Consider the following 19,214-nt stretch of genomic DNA (forward strand, 5'->3'; position numbering starts at 1 on the left):
CTGTAGTCCTGCCGCCGGCACGGGGCGGAGCCGTGGCCGGGCGCGCAGGCGCGACAGGCGAGGCCGGCGGGCTGTGCGCGGGGCGGTCGCGGGAAGCGGACGGTGCCCGGGGCCGCTGCGATGCTGTTCTACCGCTGCCCGTCCGCCGGCCGAGGTAACGCGCCGGGGCCGGCTGGAGGGCCCGGGCCGCGGGCCGGGCCGGGCCGCGCCGGTGTCCGGGCGGGCGCGGAGCCGCGGCGGGGCCGGCGGGCGGGAGGGACCCCGTGGCTCCCCCTGCCCGGGGCCTCTGTGCGCCCCAGGGCCGGAGGACAGCGCTGTGCGTGAGCGCGGCCCGGCTCCCTGGTACTGGCGGGGGTTGTTCACCTGCAGCGGGGTGCCTGAAAAGATGGGCGGGATCTTTGAGCGACGCTAGCTGTCACCTGCTCTAAAGGGTGACATAAAGCGGTGGAACCAGTGTCCTTGCTTGGGAGATAGCTGTGGAGACAGCATCCCGACAGCTGTTAGTGAAGAACTGCCGCAAAGTTTCTCCTTGGGGATCGCCTGGCTCGTGCAGGCGTTTCCCGTCGCTTTCCGAGTCCCTGCGCTCTCCATAGCGTCGTGGCCCAGGCACTGTGCGCCCGCTGGGCAAGAATCTGCCCGTCCAGCGTTTGCACCCAGCTCTGCTGTTATCAGACGTGTTCGGAGCAGAGTTTCACTTCTTTTGCATATGCGCAAATTAAATTATTTTTTTAATATGCTGTGTGATTCTTAGTACCATCAGTTATGGTCAAATAAAAAAAGTCCTGAAAGTTAAGTATATATAACTTAATATGTGTATGTGTAGATGTTACCAACCTTATAGAGTACTTGTTGTCCTGCCTGGTTGCAGGTAAAGAATAATTAAGAGTCATGAGGTGGCATGATAATAGCTTTTATGTTATGTTGGTTAGGTACAGAATATCTGTTAAGGAACCAACATGGATAATACTTGCTACCTTGCATATAGAGACCTCTGTCCTTACTGTCACCAGGCAGGGTTATGACACAGCATGCTTGCGCTGGCCTTTTTCAAGGGTAGCCATTCTCAACCAGAAGTTTCAATCATAGTATGCTGGTGATTTTACTTACGTAGTTTTACAGAAATACTCCACTTTAAATATGGTGTTCTTTATCCCTGAAAATAGAGAATTTTTTAAGGAAAGAAAATTATTAGCCAAGGTGCATTAGTTCACAGATCTTTTAACTGTAACTAGTTTTCGTACTAACTGTTCTAGAGTTTTTTATTGCAGATCACACACATTTATTATTTGTTTCTAAAAGAGGAAAACTATGATATGTAATAGCCCTCTGAAAAAAGTCCAGGATTGATAATTTGAAATTTTTCTTTTCCATCCATTTGCTTACACAGAAATTCTAATTTGTTTTCACAACAGTTACTGTATCTGCAGCAAAGGTAATGGTTACCTCTATCTACTGTTCCTAGCTTTGGCTAAGCACACTTGAATTCAAGACTGTGCTTTTACTGCAGACCATGGCATGTACTTTAGCTGAACTGCCCAGTATTAGTAGCCCAAGCTGTGTGTCTCAACATGTGTTGAGATGTCAGAGCTAAACTTGTATGTCCTGTTTCTATCATTGTTTGGTCACTTTCAATGCAGTTTGAAATAAAACTTTTGAAGTTCAAAATTAAATCAGAACTTAAAATGTGTTTGGCAGTTGTGTATACACATATTATCCTATGTCAGCTGTGCATGGCTGGCCTGTGTACTGAGTAAAGAATGCTTAAAGGGGAGGCTTCTTTTTTTTTCTCCTGATAAAAAATTACATAGTATCCTCCTAACTTGAAAATGTAAAAATCTGTGTTTATGGTTCCTCATCTTCATGTCACCTGGTAGCCTTTGTGAGGGGGAAGCTGTCATATTTGTTGTGCTACTTGCATCTCTGAAACTTTGAAAAATTTGGAAAAGTACTGACTTGACAAAGTTGTTTCTGGTTTTTGCAGCACGTCAGTGCTTTCATGCTCTGAAGTTGATAAAGAAAGATTGCCTTCTCTCGCTGCGTGTCTCACGATGTGCCTCTACTGCCTCTGTGCCTCGCATAACTACACACTACACAATTCATCCTCGGGACAAAGACAAACGATGGGAAGGTAAAAAAACATTGCATTCTTTAAAAGCTGCTTTATTGTCATTGTTATTATGATTGTCGTTGCTTAGTCTTAAAGAGAGTAAAATGTGTTGCTGTTTTTTTTCTCTTTATGGAAATTCTCTACGCTTAAATACAGTACTAATATTTCCAAGGAAATTTTTGCTTGCTATCTCACGAGTGTCTTTAATGCTATAAAATAGTATCAGAAGCAACTTTATGCTTGTTTTCATAAAGAAAATATACAAGCAGCTTTTGGTTTAGTGATTATCACAACAAGATTTAGTTCTGTTCAGTATGTATCTGCTTGGTTTTTTTCAGTTGTTCTTACCGTGAGGGTTTAGGATTAGTGAGACAGAAGTTGGAGGAGATTGCAGATTGGCTTATGTTATTATCATTTTTTTCTGTTGCAGGGGTAAATATGGAAAGATTTGCAGAGGAAGCTGATGTTGTGATTGTTGGAGCAGGCCCTGCAGGCCTTTCTGCAGCCATTCGACTCAAGCAGTTGGCTGCTGAGCACAGCAGAGAAGTGCGTGTTTGTCTGGTGGAAAAGGCTTCTCAGATTGGTGCGCATACGTTGTCTGGTGCTTGTCTCGAGCCAAGGTCCTTAGAAGAACTCTTTCCAGACTGGAAAGAGCGAGGGGTATGTATGAGCATGTAAACACCAAAGTTCATTACTAGATTGTAATGAACTTCATATCTGACTCATTCTGGTATGAGTCAGTACCTGGTTGCATTAGTAATTAGTACCATTTTAAAATACATTGATGGAACAAAACAAAAATGGGTACCTTCTGCCTCATAAAGTACCTTATCTTCTCTCTTGTGATACCTTCCTAAAGAAGTGCTATACTAAACCTGTACTTGACTGTCAGTTTGGTTGTTTGATTTTGTAGTTTCTGTTGGATTGGCTGAGAAAACATAACTCTCTACTTCTATTTTATATTTTGTAGGCTCCACTTAATACTCCTGTAACCGAAGACAAGTTTGGAATTTTAACGGAGACATCTAGAATTCCAGTGCCAATACTTCCAGGTAAAGTTTAGTGAAGGAGAATAGAGTCAGCTTCCTCTGTGTCTTTTTGAACTTCTCCATGAATCAAAAGAAGTTTGATTCAGTGTACTGCAGCAAGTGTATGTAGAATGTAATAGGTTACAGTGATACACTTTGCATAGATGATGGCTCTGATAACACATGAGATTACCTGGAAGGTAGTAGCTGTAGATGTGACATCTGCTGTATACAGCTTTGGTTATTTTACTTAGTGTCTGATGTGTTATATGTGTGTGTGTCTTTTTTTGCCTAGGGCTTCCGATGGTTAATCACGGAAATTACATAGTACGTCTGGGCCACCTTGTGAGTTGGCTAGGTGAACAAGCAGAAGCTTTGGGTGTTGAGATATATCCAGGCTATGCAGCAGCTGAGGTACTAATGACATCAGTGTGTGTGTATGAAAAGTGGCTTTGGAACCCCCTTCAGTGCAGTCATGATAATTTGTACATGTGCAACATTCCTTTTAACCGATATGTATTGTGAAAACTGTGTTTCTCTGTCTAAATTCCCTGGCTCAGATCCAGCAAAGTGCATACAGTACGTGAATAAATACATAATCTTCATGTTTGACCATTTAAGTCATAGTGCTTAGAAGTTCTGCTTTAGAACTCTTAATTAATAGATTCAGTTTCATTACAACGTTTTTTGTTTGTGTGTTGAAATATTTCCAAAGGTACTTTTTCATGAAGATGGTAGCGTGAAAGGGATAGCAACGAATGATGTAGGCATTCAGAAGGATGGAGCACCTAAAGTGAGTATCTATCTTCCCCATAACTGGGGATCTAATTATGGAAATTGTGATACATCTGCTTCTGCTGCCATCAGTAGTCTTGCTGCAGCATAAGAAAAGTTGTAAAATTCAGTACCTGTCTTCCCTCTCTATTTAATTGGATTGATTGCCTGTGAAAGTTCTTGTCACAGAGCATTGTAAAATTCTTCTGAGATTAGTAGAAAAAGCCTTTTCATAAAAGTTGTCCTGAAGTACATTATGTAAGGGTGTTTTGGCATATGCGAAATCTGGAAACAAGGGAAAGAACTCCAGGAACTCCTGGAAAAAAGGTTCAAAGGTGAAATAGAAAGCTTTAGTCCATCTGGTAACTAGCAACAGGTAAGAGTGTGTGCTTCTGGCTGGTTTGGTTTCCTTGATATTTACAGCCACAGCTGCACTTGCTGATAGTCTGTCTGCCTTGTTTGGGGCAAGGTACACACTGAGTCTTTATACCTTTATGCTGGTTGGTCACATTTCTGCATCCAAAAGGATGCAGTAATCTGCACTAAGTGTCACACTTGGATTTTTGTTTTGTTCAGTGGAATCCAGAACCTGCCCTAAGTGTGCTATTTCCCTGTAAAATATGTTGGGAGAATGTGGCACCTCAGAGTTACTTGGAGCAACTTTCACACAGAATTATTTGATTACGTAAATTAGGAGTACAAGTTTTTTCTTAACATTTACTTTCCTTTTCTTATACAGTTTTATTCTAGTTTCCTAGAGTTTCAAAGAGGTATTCACTTTCACATAAAGTGTGGGCTATTTTTCCCCATTTAAGGCAGGGAGTGAGAACAAAAGACTCTTTTTTGTTTTGAGATAATATAGCCAGTGGAGGAGTAATGTATTTTTCCAGTGTAATATTGTTTATCTGCTGTAGGAGGCAGACATGCTCTCATTTTCCAGTGTATGCTTTGTCCAGAAGGTGGCACAAGTAATGCGTGCAGCTTCACTGGGAGTTTGAGTTTGTTTTAAGATGGGAAGGAACTATTTTAGGTGTATTTCTTAACATCCTCAAAACGTAGATTCATTTTTTTCCCCATTTGTTCTGGGAGAACGTGTCTCTTAACTTCTTTCATGTGCCTAATGAGTGTGCCTCTACTGCAGCTGTTTTTACTGCACTGTCACTCACGAATTCAGGATTTTTAGCTGTCAGTTTTGTCAGTTGGTATTGCCTCCAGTGCATAAAGGCTCAGGAAAATAGGTGTAGTTTGTATAACCTCCAAGGCAAGAGTATCTTCAATGTGTTTATACAGAGCCTAATCAAATAGACTGTGGTTAATGAATAGATTTTCACCTTGCAGTCAGCGCCGAGCAAATAAAAATGACAGTGGTAAAAAAACATTGTAGCAATTGCACATTGATTCTTGTGTAGATACAGGAGAAGGCTGTTAATTATGAAATACAGCTCTGTCACATTACTGAAATGTTTCAGATTAATGAATTTCTAATATTTACAATGTGGAGATGTAGTTGTTTTATATAAAGCTACTTCAAAGTGGACACTGTATATTCAAGAAGTAACTCTTGTTTAGTATTTTGTAAAATTAATTCATGTTCACACTGACAATCAGAAATTCAAAGAAAACAAAAAATTTCACAAAATCCCATGACTCCTGTTTAAATGTAATTCTCAAATAGAGGGAACATTTTCATTTGTAAGTTACAATAAGATTGCACCTGAGAGACAACTAAAAACCAAAGCCTGTGCTCACTTGAGATGGTTTACTGCTTTGGAAGTTCATCCAAAACTGTTTTCCTTGTCTTTTTCAACATCAAACTTTCTGACTGAAATCAAGCTTTTTTTCATTATAAAAAATTTGTAAACATAATCTATATTGTTGTCCAGTGCACTCACAGATGCAGGTGATGTACTCATACAGCAGTATGCCAATTCCCCTTACTTGGTTCTCAATCCTTGTTGGAATTTTTAATGAGAATTTTTTTATAATTGTGTTTTATTTAGTTTAATTTTATTATATGTTTTAAAACATCAGATTGGAGTAATGTCATTATTCTGAAGCAGTGGGTCCTTTTGGGAGCAGGGGTGGTTCAGATTTTTCAGATATGGTAGTTCTGTCTAGGCTGTGTCATGTGTGTAGTTCTGTCTAGTCTATGGGGGACACATACACAAAATGTTTTATTGTAATGTGACTTTATGAACAAAAATTAACAAAAAAAAAGTAAAGTTTCTTTGTCTGTCAGAGTTCCTTTGTACCTTGTGAATGAGCAGATTTGATGTAAGTATCCTCTGATCTGGAAAGATTCTCTTTGTCAGTGACGAATAGCGATTCACTGTGGGGCTGCTCTACTGGAATCCCCTTCCAGGACTTGCCAGGGGTGCGTCATGGTTAGGTGGAAAAGACAACTGAACTATAATTTGCAAGTAGGTTCTGAGCTGTGTTACCAAGTAGTGTAAAATCACTTTATTACTCTCCATTTTCTTGCTGTGAGTTTGGTGTGGCACAGACCTAACTGTTGATTAAGTGCTGTACTTTTGCAGGCTACGTTTGAAAGAGGCTTGGAACTCCATGCTAAAGTCACAGTCTTTGCTGAAGGTTGTCATGGACATCTAGCCAAACAGCTGTACAAAAAATACAATCTAAGGGAGAATTGTCAACCCCAGAGCTATGGCATTGGATTGAAAGAGGTACAACTTGCATGATTTTAACAATTAAAGAAAATACCATAAGATTTTCAGGTAGATTCTATTTGCTTTCTAGCTAATTTTTCTATGACATAAGAATTAAAGAATCTGAGTTACACTTTGAGACTTCAGAATCTTTGCTGTTCTGAAGCTGATCAGAGCAGATGCTCCCTGAACGTCGTGACTGTTCCACTTCAGCTGCTGCTTCTCTTGTATCTGTTATAACTAGAGGTACTTGTGAATCTGCTCTGTTAGCATTTTCAGATTACAGTTGTTTGTGATATCTGTTTTCCATATATCTGCTAAATAAGGAAGGAATCTGTGCTGCCTAATTTTGGGGGGCTTTAGTACATGAGGAAGGAAGAAAATACTTTCTATGGGCTTTCTGTATGTTAGTGAAAGGGAGAGAGGAGAGCTGTTTCAGATGATAAGTCGTGGTCTCTGAAGCACCTTCTGGAGGAGCCTTTCTTTAAAAAAAAACCTCCCTTCACTAGGCATATAAAATTGGGATAGGAATGAGGTTTCCTTTTTAAAATATTCTATACTCAGGAAATATCACTCATGAAAAAGAGCTGTATTATTTTAGAATATGTTCAGAATTTTGACTATAACAGAATTACTTTAGTATGTGCTTACAGCTATTAAATATTTGTTAAATGAATAGTTTACACTCTGTAGAGAATAACCATTTTGTAAATATGACATAATCTTAGTTACAGTGTCTAATACAGAAATTGTCATTAAAGAAGGGTTTTATTCTAGAGTTCCCATACTTCCAGATGAGACTGTCTGCTTTAACCAATAGTGCAGTCCATCCAGCAGGAGTGGATCTGAAGTAGCTGGTGCTGATGAGCTGTTATCCGTACTATGCACGGCTCAGGTTTATTTTTACTTTGGACTGGCTGTGATCTAGTCCTGTGAACTAAGTGCTCTTTCATGACTGGAATGTTTTAGATGGACTTTTAGGACCCTGTCTTTTAACTTCACATTGAAGAAATCCAGTTCATGCCTTGGCTGCAGTATGATGTGAGCCAAAACACAGTAAGTGAGAGGAATCAGAAGTCCCACTCAAAAATGTACTCTTAATCTAAACTGGAACATTATTGTAGATGTGCCCTCAATGCTTGAGCTGATCTGTGGTGCTCAGCTGCCCTCCTGTCATTAGACTGTGCCTGGCATGTACCTCCATGGTGCAAAGATGTTTTGTGAAATGAGCAGAAAATGAACTCACTCCCGAAAACATGAAAATGCTTCTCTGAGTTCACCATGGGTCAGTGGAGCACTGGAAATGTATAGAATACAGCAGAGATGGGACAATTTGTTTGACAGAAAATATTTAGATCAACTCAGGCATATTGCTTTGTCTTGACCTTGAAAAACTCAGAAGATAATTCACAGAATTATATTAAAAAATAATACTTTCAAAGAAAAAATTCAACATAAGCATTGCATTCTGTGGCAGAAGTGTCTGTCAAATATTCGGAATCTTGTGGTTGAATGAAAATTTTGGGTGTAGTACTGGAGTCCCAATCACATTTTCTGATACTCAACATTTTAAGGGAGGTATTTGGAAAACCTTAAATGGTAATCCAAAAAACTATACTGAACAGTTAGTGTTTTGCTGTATGAATTTTTGCATTGCTCATAGGAGTAAATTAAGTTTCTCCTATATGTAATTGTGTGTTTGTCTTTTAATATATTATTGAAACTTTGCAATCTGAAGTAATTTTTTGGTCATCCTCATTTCAGTTATGGACTATTGATAAAACGAAATGGAAACCAGGAAGAGTGGAACATACTGTAGGCTGGCCATTAGACAGACATACATATGGAGGATCCTTTCTTTATCACTTAAATGAGCATGAGCCTTTAGTTGCTCTTGGATTTGTGGTAGGTGACGTTAGTTTTTTCATTCTTACATGTTGTTTGATCATTTTATGCACTTTCTTTGCTCTGTTTTAATGAGAAAATGTAAATACAAGAATAGGAACAGACCAAATTTAGTCCTTTCTCAATCTTAAGTGTGCTTATGCCCATACTAGGGAAGGCTAATTTTTCATATTAATCTGTCTTTAATCCAATGTCTTTTATTGAGACCAAGTAGAAAACTTACTCATAATTTCTTTGCAAAACAAGCAAATTTTGGTAATGGCAAAACCAAATGACTAATCAAAGCTGTGCTCAAAAAATTCTTGTAAGTTAGGAAATCTAAATCACATGCACTTTGTACAGTTCCATTTCCTAATTCATGTGTCAGCCTTGTGTGGAACTCCACTTTTTGGGAGAAATATCTAAAGTGAAAGCACTGCAATGCTCCTAGTAATGTCCCTTTATTTTCTGAGCTCTTCACTTTGTTTTTGGTATTCTCCACCCCTGTTGGTGTTGCCCTCTTTAGCAGCTGCCTTTCTGAATTGGGCAGGCAGTTTCTTCCTGCTGATTGCCACTTTATCAGAAGCAGTGAGATCTCTAGAGATAGCCTGGTGTCATTCTGGCAGCCAGGTGATACGAGGAGCAAGGATTGGAAATATTCTCTATCACCTACAGTTCAAAATGAAACATTCACTATTTACCCTGTGCACATGCTTCAACACAGATGTTGTAAGAGTCAAGCTTACAAATTGGACTTTCAGCAGCATGGGACTGAGCTGACACTTCTGTCTCCTAGATTTCAGAAGGATTACTGAGTGTATGGAAAAATTCTATTTTTGTCTGTTTTGTAACAAGCATTGAAAAAAAACTCATTAACTTTCTCAGACACACATACTTGTCCTGTGCAGATTTCCAGTATTGGAGTTGATAAGTACATACAGTGGATACTCAAATTCTGTTTGATTTTAGAAGGGCTGAGAGCTCTGATTCTTGCAGAGAATGGTAGGTAATCAGTAATGTTCATATTCTCTCCAGAGAGGAAAAAATCAACTTCTGTGTGAACACACAATCACTTTTTTGTCTTTGAGCTTTATACCTATTTCAGTCTGGGATGATTCTTGTAGTAGGGTTATTTTACCCTTATTTTGGAACTTGTTCATTAATTTTGTCTTGTCAGCAACACAGATGCAAGCACTGCTCTAAAAGTAGTGAGCTGCCACAGATACCAAAGTCTTAATTGCTGCTGACTCATGATGTATTTTGTTACTTATCTCCAATAAAGCTCACAGGAACCAGAAATAATCCCTTTCTCAAAAGAGAAAAATTCAGCAAGAGAATTCTTTTTAAGAGTATCTTAAAGATGCGAAATGCAGAGTATATATTTGGTCAAATTCTCAAATGTGTAGAAATCCTGGGCATCCAGCCCACTGGCAATCTATTTTATCCCATTTTCTGCTTTCATCATTGCTCCCCTGTGCTTTATTACAACGGCTCACCTAATTGGAAATTATAATTGACTACTAAATAATTTGAAGAACTGTTTAAAGTATGGGAGCACAAGGACATAACAATCAAAAAATAATTGTTTGCCTCTTTTTCCAGCTTTTTTTGGGAGACGTATGAAATGCAAATTTAAAACAAGTTTTGCTGCTTATCCCACCCATTAAATCATGCTTAATTTAATCCTTTTTATCCCAAAGACAACTGAAAGGAGGCTACAATGCAATTAAATATTTTCCATATTTCAGATAAGTACAAGAGCAGACATGTAGCAGCAAATTTTTGGATTTGCTCCTGCTGTACCATTAATAAAATATATTTTTGGCAGTAGTTTTAAATAGAAAGATCCTGAGGTTGCTTTATTATAAAATAGATTTAAAGACTTGATATGGTAATATGCAATTACTTTAATTTCCATTTTTTGTTGAAATTTCATACCTTATTAATGTGCACTTTTTTCTTTTTTTTAAGGTTGGTTTAGATTATCAAAATCCCTATTTGAATCCATTTAGGGAATTTCAGAGGTGGAAGCACCATCCTAGTGTACAGCCTACTTTGGAGGGTGGAACAAGGATTGCCTATGGTGCCAGAGCATTAAATGAAGGTGGTATCCAGGTAACTTTTTTTTCACAAAGTTTTTATCTTTGAGTTCTCTGTAGCCTTATATTTAGTGCTGTAGATTTGGGTTGCATGTGCTACCAAATGTTTTGCTGGACAGAAAAACCTTCTTTTCTTGCTGGGTACTGGCTGCTGAGATTTGCTAGTTTTAGGCTCTGTCTTACTGAAAGTCTTCTGACACACTCACTTTACTTTCTCAATTAAATACAGAATCATAGAAACATTGAGACTGGAAAAGACCATTTACATAATTTAGTCCAATAACTAGTCCACCACTGCCAAGTCCGCCACTAAACCATGTCCCTAAGTGCCACATCTATATGCCTTATCCAGGCATGGCAACTCAACCACTTCAATGGGCAGCTTGCGCAAGTGCTTGACAACCCTTCCTGTGAAGATATTTTTCCTAGTGTCCAGTGTAAACCTCCTCTGGCACAACTTGAGCTCCTTTCCTCTCTTCCTGTCACTTGTTACTTGGGAGAAGAGACTCACCCTCACCTCAGTGCACCCTCCTTTCGGGTGGTTGTAGAGAGCAATAAGGTCCCCCCTGAGCCTCCTTTTCTCCAGGTTAAACACTCACAGCTCCCTCAGCTGCTTCTCTTAAGACCCGAGCTCCAGGCCCTTCATAAATTCCATTGCCATTCTGTAGATACACACTCCAGCATTTCAGTGTCTTGTGAGGGGCCCAAAACTAAATTTTAAATGGACAAAGGATTCAAGATGGAGCATCACCATTGCTGACTACAGCTGAATAATCGCTGCCCTGGTCCTGCTGGCCACACTATTTGTGATCCAAGCTAGGATGCCACTGGCCTTCTTGGCTACCTGGGCACATGCTCATGTTCAGTTGGCAGGACCTCCCGTGTTCTTTTTGCTGGGCAGTTTTCCAGTCGCTCTGCCCCAAGCCTAAGGCACTGCATGGGGCTGTTGTAACCCAAGGACAGGACACAGCACTTTGCCTTACTGGATGTCAGTTTGATCAGCCTTGGTCCATAGATCCATCCTCTGCAGCAGATCAACATTCCCACCCATCTTTGTGCTGCTTGCAGACTGACTGAGGGTTCACTCAATCCCGTTGTCCAGGTCATTGATAAAGATATTAACCAGGTCTGGCCCCAGTACTGAGCCCTTGGGAGCCCCACTAGTGACTGACTGCCAACGGGATGTAACTGCACTCACCACCATTCTCTGAGCCCAGACATCCAGAGTTGTTACCCAGCAGCGTGTTCGTCCAAGCTATGAGCAGCCAGTGAAGTGGAATTTATATTGCGGTCAAGAATATTCAGCAGCAAAGGTGCCACAATCTTTTGTGGAATCTTGGGGAAGACAGGGTAGTACCACTAATCTGCTCCTGTGGGGTCTTCCAAATTACTTATTTATCCCAGCAAAAACAACTCCTTTTCAGTGCTTGAGCCTTGAGTCACTGAGGGTGCTGAAATTGTAATGTAGTTCGGCAGGTAAATCTTTACGTCTTCAAGTACAAATACCTTGAGTTTCTTTCATGCACAGCTTTGAATTTCCACTTTCTTGGGAGATGGAATACGTTGGTCATTTTGATAACTTAAATAATGCAAAAGGTAAAATTTTGAATATGTATTCATCAAGACTTTCTGATGAATAAATTTCCCTTTAAATACTGACCTTTATGACTAAGGTCAGTTGAAAGGGCTGGAGAAAAATGGTCTGGAGTTTATATTTAACAGTTTTGAAGTACATTCAACCTGTTAGCTTCTCATCTTGAAACACAAGGTGTGGCAGTATGTTCTGTACTCCCAGATCCATCTTCTAGATGCTCCTTTCAGTTTGGACTTTAAAACTAGCCTGAGTATCCATGATGTACAGCCTGTATGTGGGGCCATGACACTCTGCCCTCTGACTACTTTGCCTTTCCTTTTTGAACCTCTTCTTAAAGTATAAACGTGGCTTCACGAGGTTCTTGCAATACAAGCAGAATTTCATCACAGCTTCACTCTTGTCCATGTCATGTGGAGTTAGGCTTTGACCCCAGTGTGCATTCCTGGCAGTGAGTCATGTGAGTTCAGGAAGCAACTGGATTGCACCCATGCCGCACATTGAATCAGCGCTGATTTTGTCCAGTCTGCAGTGGAAATGTGTCATATCACATTGTAACATAGCTGTGTTACTGGCTTATTTCAAAAGCCATTGCCACTCCATTATTAGCACAGATACCTTGAAAAATACCAAGATGTTTTAATCTAGGCTTTTATGCAAGAGGGGCTTCTTTTTCCACCCTGTTTCCACTGGTTTCTCTATCACACATAGTCACTGAATTTCTGGCTTTGGTGAAGTAGCCAGAGTGTAACTTTAGTTGCACCCTCCTTATACTCAAAACCTATAGCTGAAAGAATACAGTGTTTTTTAAGTCACTCACAGACATTGTGCTAAGTTACACAGTAGAACTATAGATCGTGCACATCTCTACCTCATCTTTGGACATCTTTGCTGGATTTAAACCAATATGTCCCTTACATTCCATTGTTCCTAATATAAAAGCATGTTTTGCTTTGTTGGTTTTTTGGTGGGGTTTTTTAATTTCCTGTAGATAGATTTGATTAGTTGATCATGAAGTTACTCTTCTACAAGACTTTTTTAATATATGGCTTCAGTAAAAAAAAGCTTTATTGATGATTCACTTAGGAAGAGTTTTAAGATTAGCTCTTCTTTTGCATGTGTTGCTTTGATTAATAACTGTAGCAGTCTGACTCATTTGTATCACTGTAGTCCAGGAATATTTTCTTATGTAAGTTATTCCATAGCTCCAGTTTTTGATTTTGGTAACAGAATTGCATCAAATAGGTGTATAGAATTACCATCAACTTCAGTTTTTTTGTTATAGATAATCTGATGGCCATGATCTTCAATCTTTAGCACAGAGTGAAGGGGGAGAGAGTGTGCACGTGTTTTATAATGTATGGGGAAGGAAGGATCAGAGTTTAGTAACTTAATATCTGTAGCTACTATTTATTATCTTGATTAAAATTGCAAAACAAAGCACCTAAATTCCCATGCACCTCTATTTTGTCTTTATCAAAAACTTCTGAAAGGTTTAAGAGTTTTGTGGAGAAAAAGGTCTTGCAGTTATTGAGCAGTGTATGCTATGAATATCGAGGGGAACACCTGACAACCCATTTAAGTGTCAAATATTAGACTCACTTAACAGATTTTAAGCCCTGGTCTGGAGCTAAGGGGAGGAAGAACATGAGGTTTCCTGTCTGCCAGCAGGCAAGAGACTGTGAGACCCTTCTCTAAAGCAGCCTTGTTTTGTGTCTGTATCTCAGGGGCATGATGTGTTTCTTCCACCGACTGTGAAAGCAGGCACCAAGTGCCATAGTACTGATAACGAGAATTGCTACCAAAGCTGCAGTATGTGCTGCCTTTTGTGTTACATGACTCACCTTTAATCTCATCTGTTCTTTAGCAGTATGGTGGGTCACTGTGCATATTGCGTGAAACAGTGTCTGCAGAAGAAAAGTACTTCATCACCATCTTTCTATGCAATTCAGAGTCAGTCAAGAAGTCTTCCTGTGCTTATGTCAGTGCTGCACCATTGAATCCTAATAGATAACATAGAATGGCTGTTTGCTGAGAAAAGAGAGAACATCCCACATACTTAATCCCTTTGAAACAGAGTTATGTAGCTGAACTTAGAATTTCTTTTCCCAGAAAAGTTGTAGTTGTATTTTCAGCCTGAACTACCTTTCCTATGAACCAAATCACTATGTCTCTGATTAAACAAATTGCACAAAACACAGAGGAAATGCTGTGCAATTTAACCTTTTTTTAGTGATTGCTATACGACTATACAAGAGTAAGCAGTCCTGTGTGACTAGTAAAGAGGTAACAATTGAACAAGCAGAAGAAACAAAACTTTTGGTTTGGGTTACCCTAAATTCCAAGGGATCAATTTTTTTTACCTTCTTCATGAAATTCAACTACTTGTTTAGTATTTAGGTTACTGCAAAATTAACTCTTTCAGACAGTTTTAATAAAAGCAGGATGTTAGATTAAGATGTGCTGCTCAGCACTAAAGACTTTTGGAGGAAGGTACGTTCAAAACTTAACCTTCAGCAATTTGTGACTTAGGCTTTGATCAGAGCTTTCTGCTCCAAGTTCTGCAGTCAGTCTGCATTTTAAAGCTGCTCCCAGTGTAAAATCTTAATCACGTTGGTAGTTGAGGTATTCCTTAGTTAATATAGGTGTCTAACATAGTATATTAACACTATTGATCTGATATTTGCAAATCATCTTGGCTGTGTTAGGTTTGGGAGTTGACCATACTCTATGACATTATGCTTACAGCATGGGAGTAAGATGGTGATTTTGCACCAGAATATATTTGCTGCCTGTGAGCAACTTCTAAAATAAGGAGGAGGGGGGCAGGCATGATAGCATTGTGCAGTTTCACAGAAAAAGATTTGTGGAAAAAAGCACTATGAGGTGAGATGAGTACAACTTACTGTGTGGAAATCAGGGAAACAAATGGGGGTTTTTATTTTATAAAATTCACTTGTGCTTGAAGGACGAAAGCCATATCAATGGGTGACACTACTGGAGTTTTGCTGCAGATAAGGCAGCTGTAGATAGGATGTAAGGAAAATGTCAGTTTGGTGTTCAGCACAAGTACAGTGTCTGTGTTCCTATGTGCATACTATGCTCAAATTCCATGAGTAAGTGCAGTAGCTGGTGTATGTTTAGACAGTACACGTGCCAAGTCTGGAAGTGGAAAGGACACTCAAGCCTTATGCCACTTCAATTTCGAGAATGATATTTTCACTTCAACAAACAAGAACAAAGATAAAGAAGAACAAAACATTTCTCTCTGTTTTCCCTTCAGTCAATACCCAAACTCACCTTCCCAGGTGGATTATTAATTGGTTGCAGTCCTGGACTCCTGAATGTTCCCAAGATCAAAGGAACACATACTGCAATGAAAAGTGGCATGTTGGCCTCAGAAGCCATTTTTAGTCGATTGATCAATGAAAATCTCCAATCAAAGACAATAGGTAAGATCACTGCACTTGGAGTTGTAATTACCTTGTGTTCAATTAGAACCACCACCAGCAAACAGCAGTAATTAATCTGGCTGAATGAATTAGTTGGAAATGTTAATAAATCATTAAATGGGTGTGTTTAAAATATATTTTATTGTTTATTGATAATGTCAAATGATTTATGAAAGAAATTAATATTTGCTGTTACTCATAAGTATTGATTCTACTAGAAGGTAGAAGCTCTAATGAATATCTGAAAAGTAAGCTTATGCTTCTTGTATAAGTAAAGAAGAATAGTTTAATTCCTACAAACATAATAAAAAGTAGAGTTTTATAATTCAGAAACTGTTACTGAAAACCTGCTGAAACAGGAGGGGGAAAAAAAAGAAATAGATTAAATGTAAGCAAAAGAGCGTGAGATTTTTCAAATTTGCTCTTGCTGTTGTTAGGATCCTGTTTTTGTTCAGTCCTTTATTCTGTCTTTTAATCTTTTAGTTGTTTCAGTTTGTGACTAAGTGTATTTTATTTTATACATAATACAAGCACATTGTAGTAATCACCTGACCCTGACCACCTTGTAGTGATTTGTTTAAGCCTTAGTTGTCCCCTTAAATCTCTTAATAAAGTCTGTAGGGAGAGAATTAGAATTTCAGTCACTCTGGAGATAAGACACTATAGCTTGGTGCCACATGATGATTATTTTAGAAATCTCTTCTCTGTACTGGTGGATTCAAGCCTTATTCAGCTGAAATGCACCATACACAGAAGGTGTGCTGAACAATTAAAGCTTCAACTAGACATGCTAAAATGCTTAGCATCCATCTGAAGCTATAAACACTGTTGGTGGGTAGTGTGCCACTCTTGTTTGATTATGGACAGGTTTTATATGCTGTTTTCCAGTCTCATCAAAACTGGACTACTCCAGCCCACTTTCTTCTCTTTGCAGGGGTAATGGGCTTTATGGGAAATACTACTGAAGCATGCTTTTCATGTGTAGAAAGGGCTTAAAACTGATTATTTAGAACATTTATTCCTATGCAGTAGTAATGGAGAATGGTAAAGAGAAGGCTCTCAAATAATTTTCATTTGAAGAAACATTATTTTTAAAGATAATTACTTGGCTTTAACTACACCGTGGTAGATGTATCAAGTGTGAAATATCTAGTATTTGTAAAGAATACAAAGAGTTTAAATCAAAAGTTTGCAGTCAAATACATCTCATGAATGTGCTAAATACAAAGGAAGAAATTATCTGCCATTGGCATTATCCATTGGGCGATAGCCATAGTTACTGAAATGGGACTTTGGTTGTAAAATTTCTTTGGAAAAAGCTTTAAAACTTGACATTATAATTGCAAACCTGGCTTTGGATCACAGGTAGACTGTCCTGGTCAGCACTCAGATTCTGTGAGTGAGTAGCTGCTTTCCCACAGAGGTGCCAATGGAGCCACCTCTCTGATTATACTTTGCTCAGTTTTGAGACAATTTAATGGTTCTGGCTCATTTAATAGAGGCTACAAAGCAGCAGTACATGTCTGCCAACAAAACAGGTCTCTTATTCAAGAGGCTGAAACATGTTGTCTAATATATTCCTAGCTTACAGCCCTGAAATTCTCATTTTGCTGATTTCATTGCTAGCAATTGCTTTTATTCAGCATTTATTTTTTTTATATCAAGGATAGTCTTGATGTACTGTAAGTACCTAACAAGTAATGTACTGCCTTAGGGCTTGATGTGCAAGAATATGAAGAGAACCTGAAGAAGTCCTGGGTCTGGAAAGAGCTGTATGCAGTGAGAAACATCCGACCATCCTGCCACAGCATACTTGGTGTGTATGGAGGAATGATATATACAGGCATATTTTATTGGCTACTGAGAGGAATGGAACCGTGGACATTAAAACATCCAGGTAATTTCATTATCTCCTGAAGAAGATTCTCAATTTGTACATCAGTCTTTTCTGGTCTTAGTTTCACCTAGTGCACACTGGTCCAACCATGAGGCCTTAAAGTGTGCAAAAGAAATAGATGATAAAGCATTGAAGCAGACTGTCATATCAACTACTACACAATATAAATTAAGACATTAAAACGTTGCTTAGTATAACGTGGTATAGGTATTTGTCTTGTGAAAAAGGCTACCTTTTATGAAGTACTTCATTCTGATGACAAGGGAAGTGAAAACAGCTTAGTTAAATTGTTCTTGAGTAACCACAAATTATAATAATTCTCTACTGAAATTTATTGAAAATGTATTTAGGACCAGATTTTGCTCAGCTCAAGCCAGCCAAAGACTGCACCCCTATTGAATACCCAAAGCCCGATGGAAAAATCAGCTTTGATCTCCTGTCATCTGTGGCTTTAAGTGGTACCAACCATGAACATGACCAGCCTGCTCATTTAACTCTCAAAGATGACAGCGTGCCTGTGAGCAGGAACCTGGCCATATTCGATGGACCGGAGCAAAGATTTTGTCCAGCAGGTAGGTAACAAAAATGTGTGTGTCAGCTGTTTCTGCAAGATGAAGGACTCAAGGACGAAGGGTCCACCTGGCCTCCTACTCACTTCAAGCATTCTACCCCAGTTTTCCTCCCAGAAGGGGGTTCAGCTGAAGGTCTTAAAACATGTTAGCAGTACTTTTGTGATTAAATAATTGTTAAACATGTTAGAAGGGAATTAAGTCACATTAGTAATATACTTCCCTTGTTACACTTGCTGGTAGGTAGAGTATACATGCAGGGGGAAGCTGTTCAGCAAAGTGCTAACTCCCTTCTTGTCTCTGCAGGAGTCTATGAGTATGTTCCTCTGGAAACGGGAGAAGGATCAAGGCTGCAGATAAATGCTCAGAACTGTGTCCACTGCAAAACATGTGATATTAAAGACCCAAGTCAGAACATTAACTGGGTAGTACCTGAAGGTGGAGGAGGACCAGCTTATAACGGAATGTAAACTAACAGGAGATCTATTCAGTGACTTCTGAATATAAAATACCCCAAATATGTTGGGGTATTTTATGCTGCAGCGTAATTGATGTACAGCACTGACTTAAATGAGTTTGAGACTAATGTGCCATTCTGAATTTTACATTTGACTGTTGCATTAAATAGAAAGTTGGTGCCTTCAGATTAAACCCTAGCCTTATTTAAATAGCACTTCTTTACAGGAGCTGTATGACAGGCAAAAGTTCTTATCAGGACTGACAAAGGAGCTTTGGATCTTGGATTTACTGCTGAAGTTCAGTGATAATAGGAGCCATATCCAGAATTGTGCATATGGTGGAATAATTTAAGACCCACCTTTAAAAAAGTATTTTCTCTCTCTAGATGGAGTGATTTACATGTAATGATAATGATACCTGGCAGTCAGGGAAATAAATCAGTCTAGAAAATTGTCACTGCTTTGAAGTGTTACATTTTACATCAAATTTTCAGTTTGGGGTGTGGGTTTTTTTTTGTTGTTGTTGTTGCTTCTGATGATGATAATAGGGAATACCTATCGTAAAGTGGTTCTAAAAAAAAAAACCTGCATTTTCATTCTATGTCTACCAACATTTTTATTCCTTACAAGAAATCAGACCTGCTCTAATAGGAACTATGAAAATGCCTACATTCTCTTCATGTGAAACC

The 19,214-nt window shown here is 39.0% G+C and overlaps 1 protein-coding gene across 1 annotated transcript; it reads left to right on the forward strand.

The window, feature by feature from the left end:
- Position 1: 1 nt before the first annotated feature.
- Positions 2 to 18,979, forward strand: ETFDH (electron transfer flavoprotein dehydrogenase). Its single transcript, XM_041395877.1, has 13 exons — positions 2 to 154; positions 1,982 to 2,128; positions 2,538 to 2,767; positions 3,078 to 3,159; positions 3,431 to 3,549; positions 3,851 to 3,928; positions 6,447 to 6,593; positions 8,340 to 8,480; positions 10,431 to 10,574; positions 15,433 to 15,601; positions 17,316 to 17,498; positions 17,849 to 18,070; positions 18,374 to 18,979. Exons 1-13 carry the CDS (start codon positions 121 to 123, stop codon positions 18,535 to 18,537), a joined length of 1,860 nt encoding a protein of 619 aa, XP_041251811.1. The 5' UTR covers positions 2 to 120; the 3' UTR covers positions 18,538 to 18,979.
- Positions 18,980 to 19,214: the final 235 nt, after the last annotated feature.

Source organism: Onychostruthus taczanowskii, unplaced genomic scaffold (assembly GCF_017590055.1).
Source record: "Onychostruthus taczanowskii isolate IOZ18803 unplaced genomic scaffold, ASM1759005v1 scaffold12, whole genome shotgun sequence".
Classification (NCBI taxonomy): Eukaryota; Metazoa; Chordata; class Aves; order Passeriformes; family Passeridae; genus Onychostruthus; species Onychostruthus taczanowskii.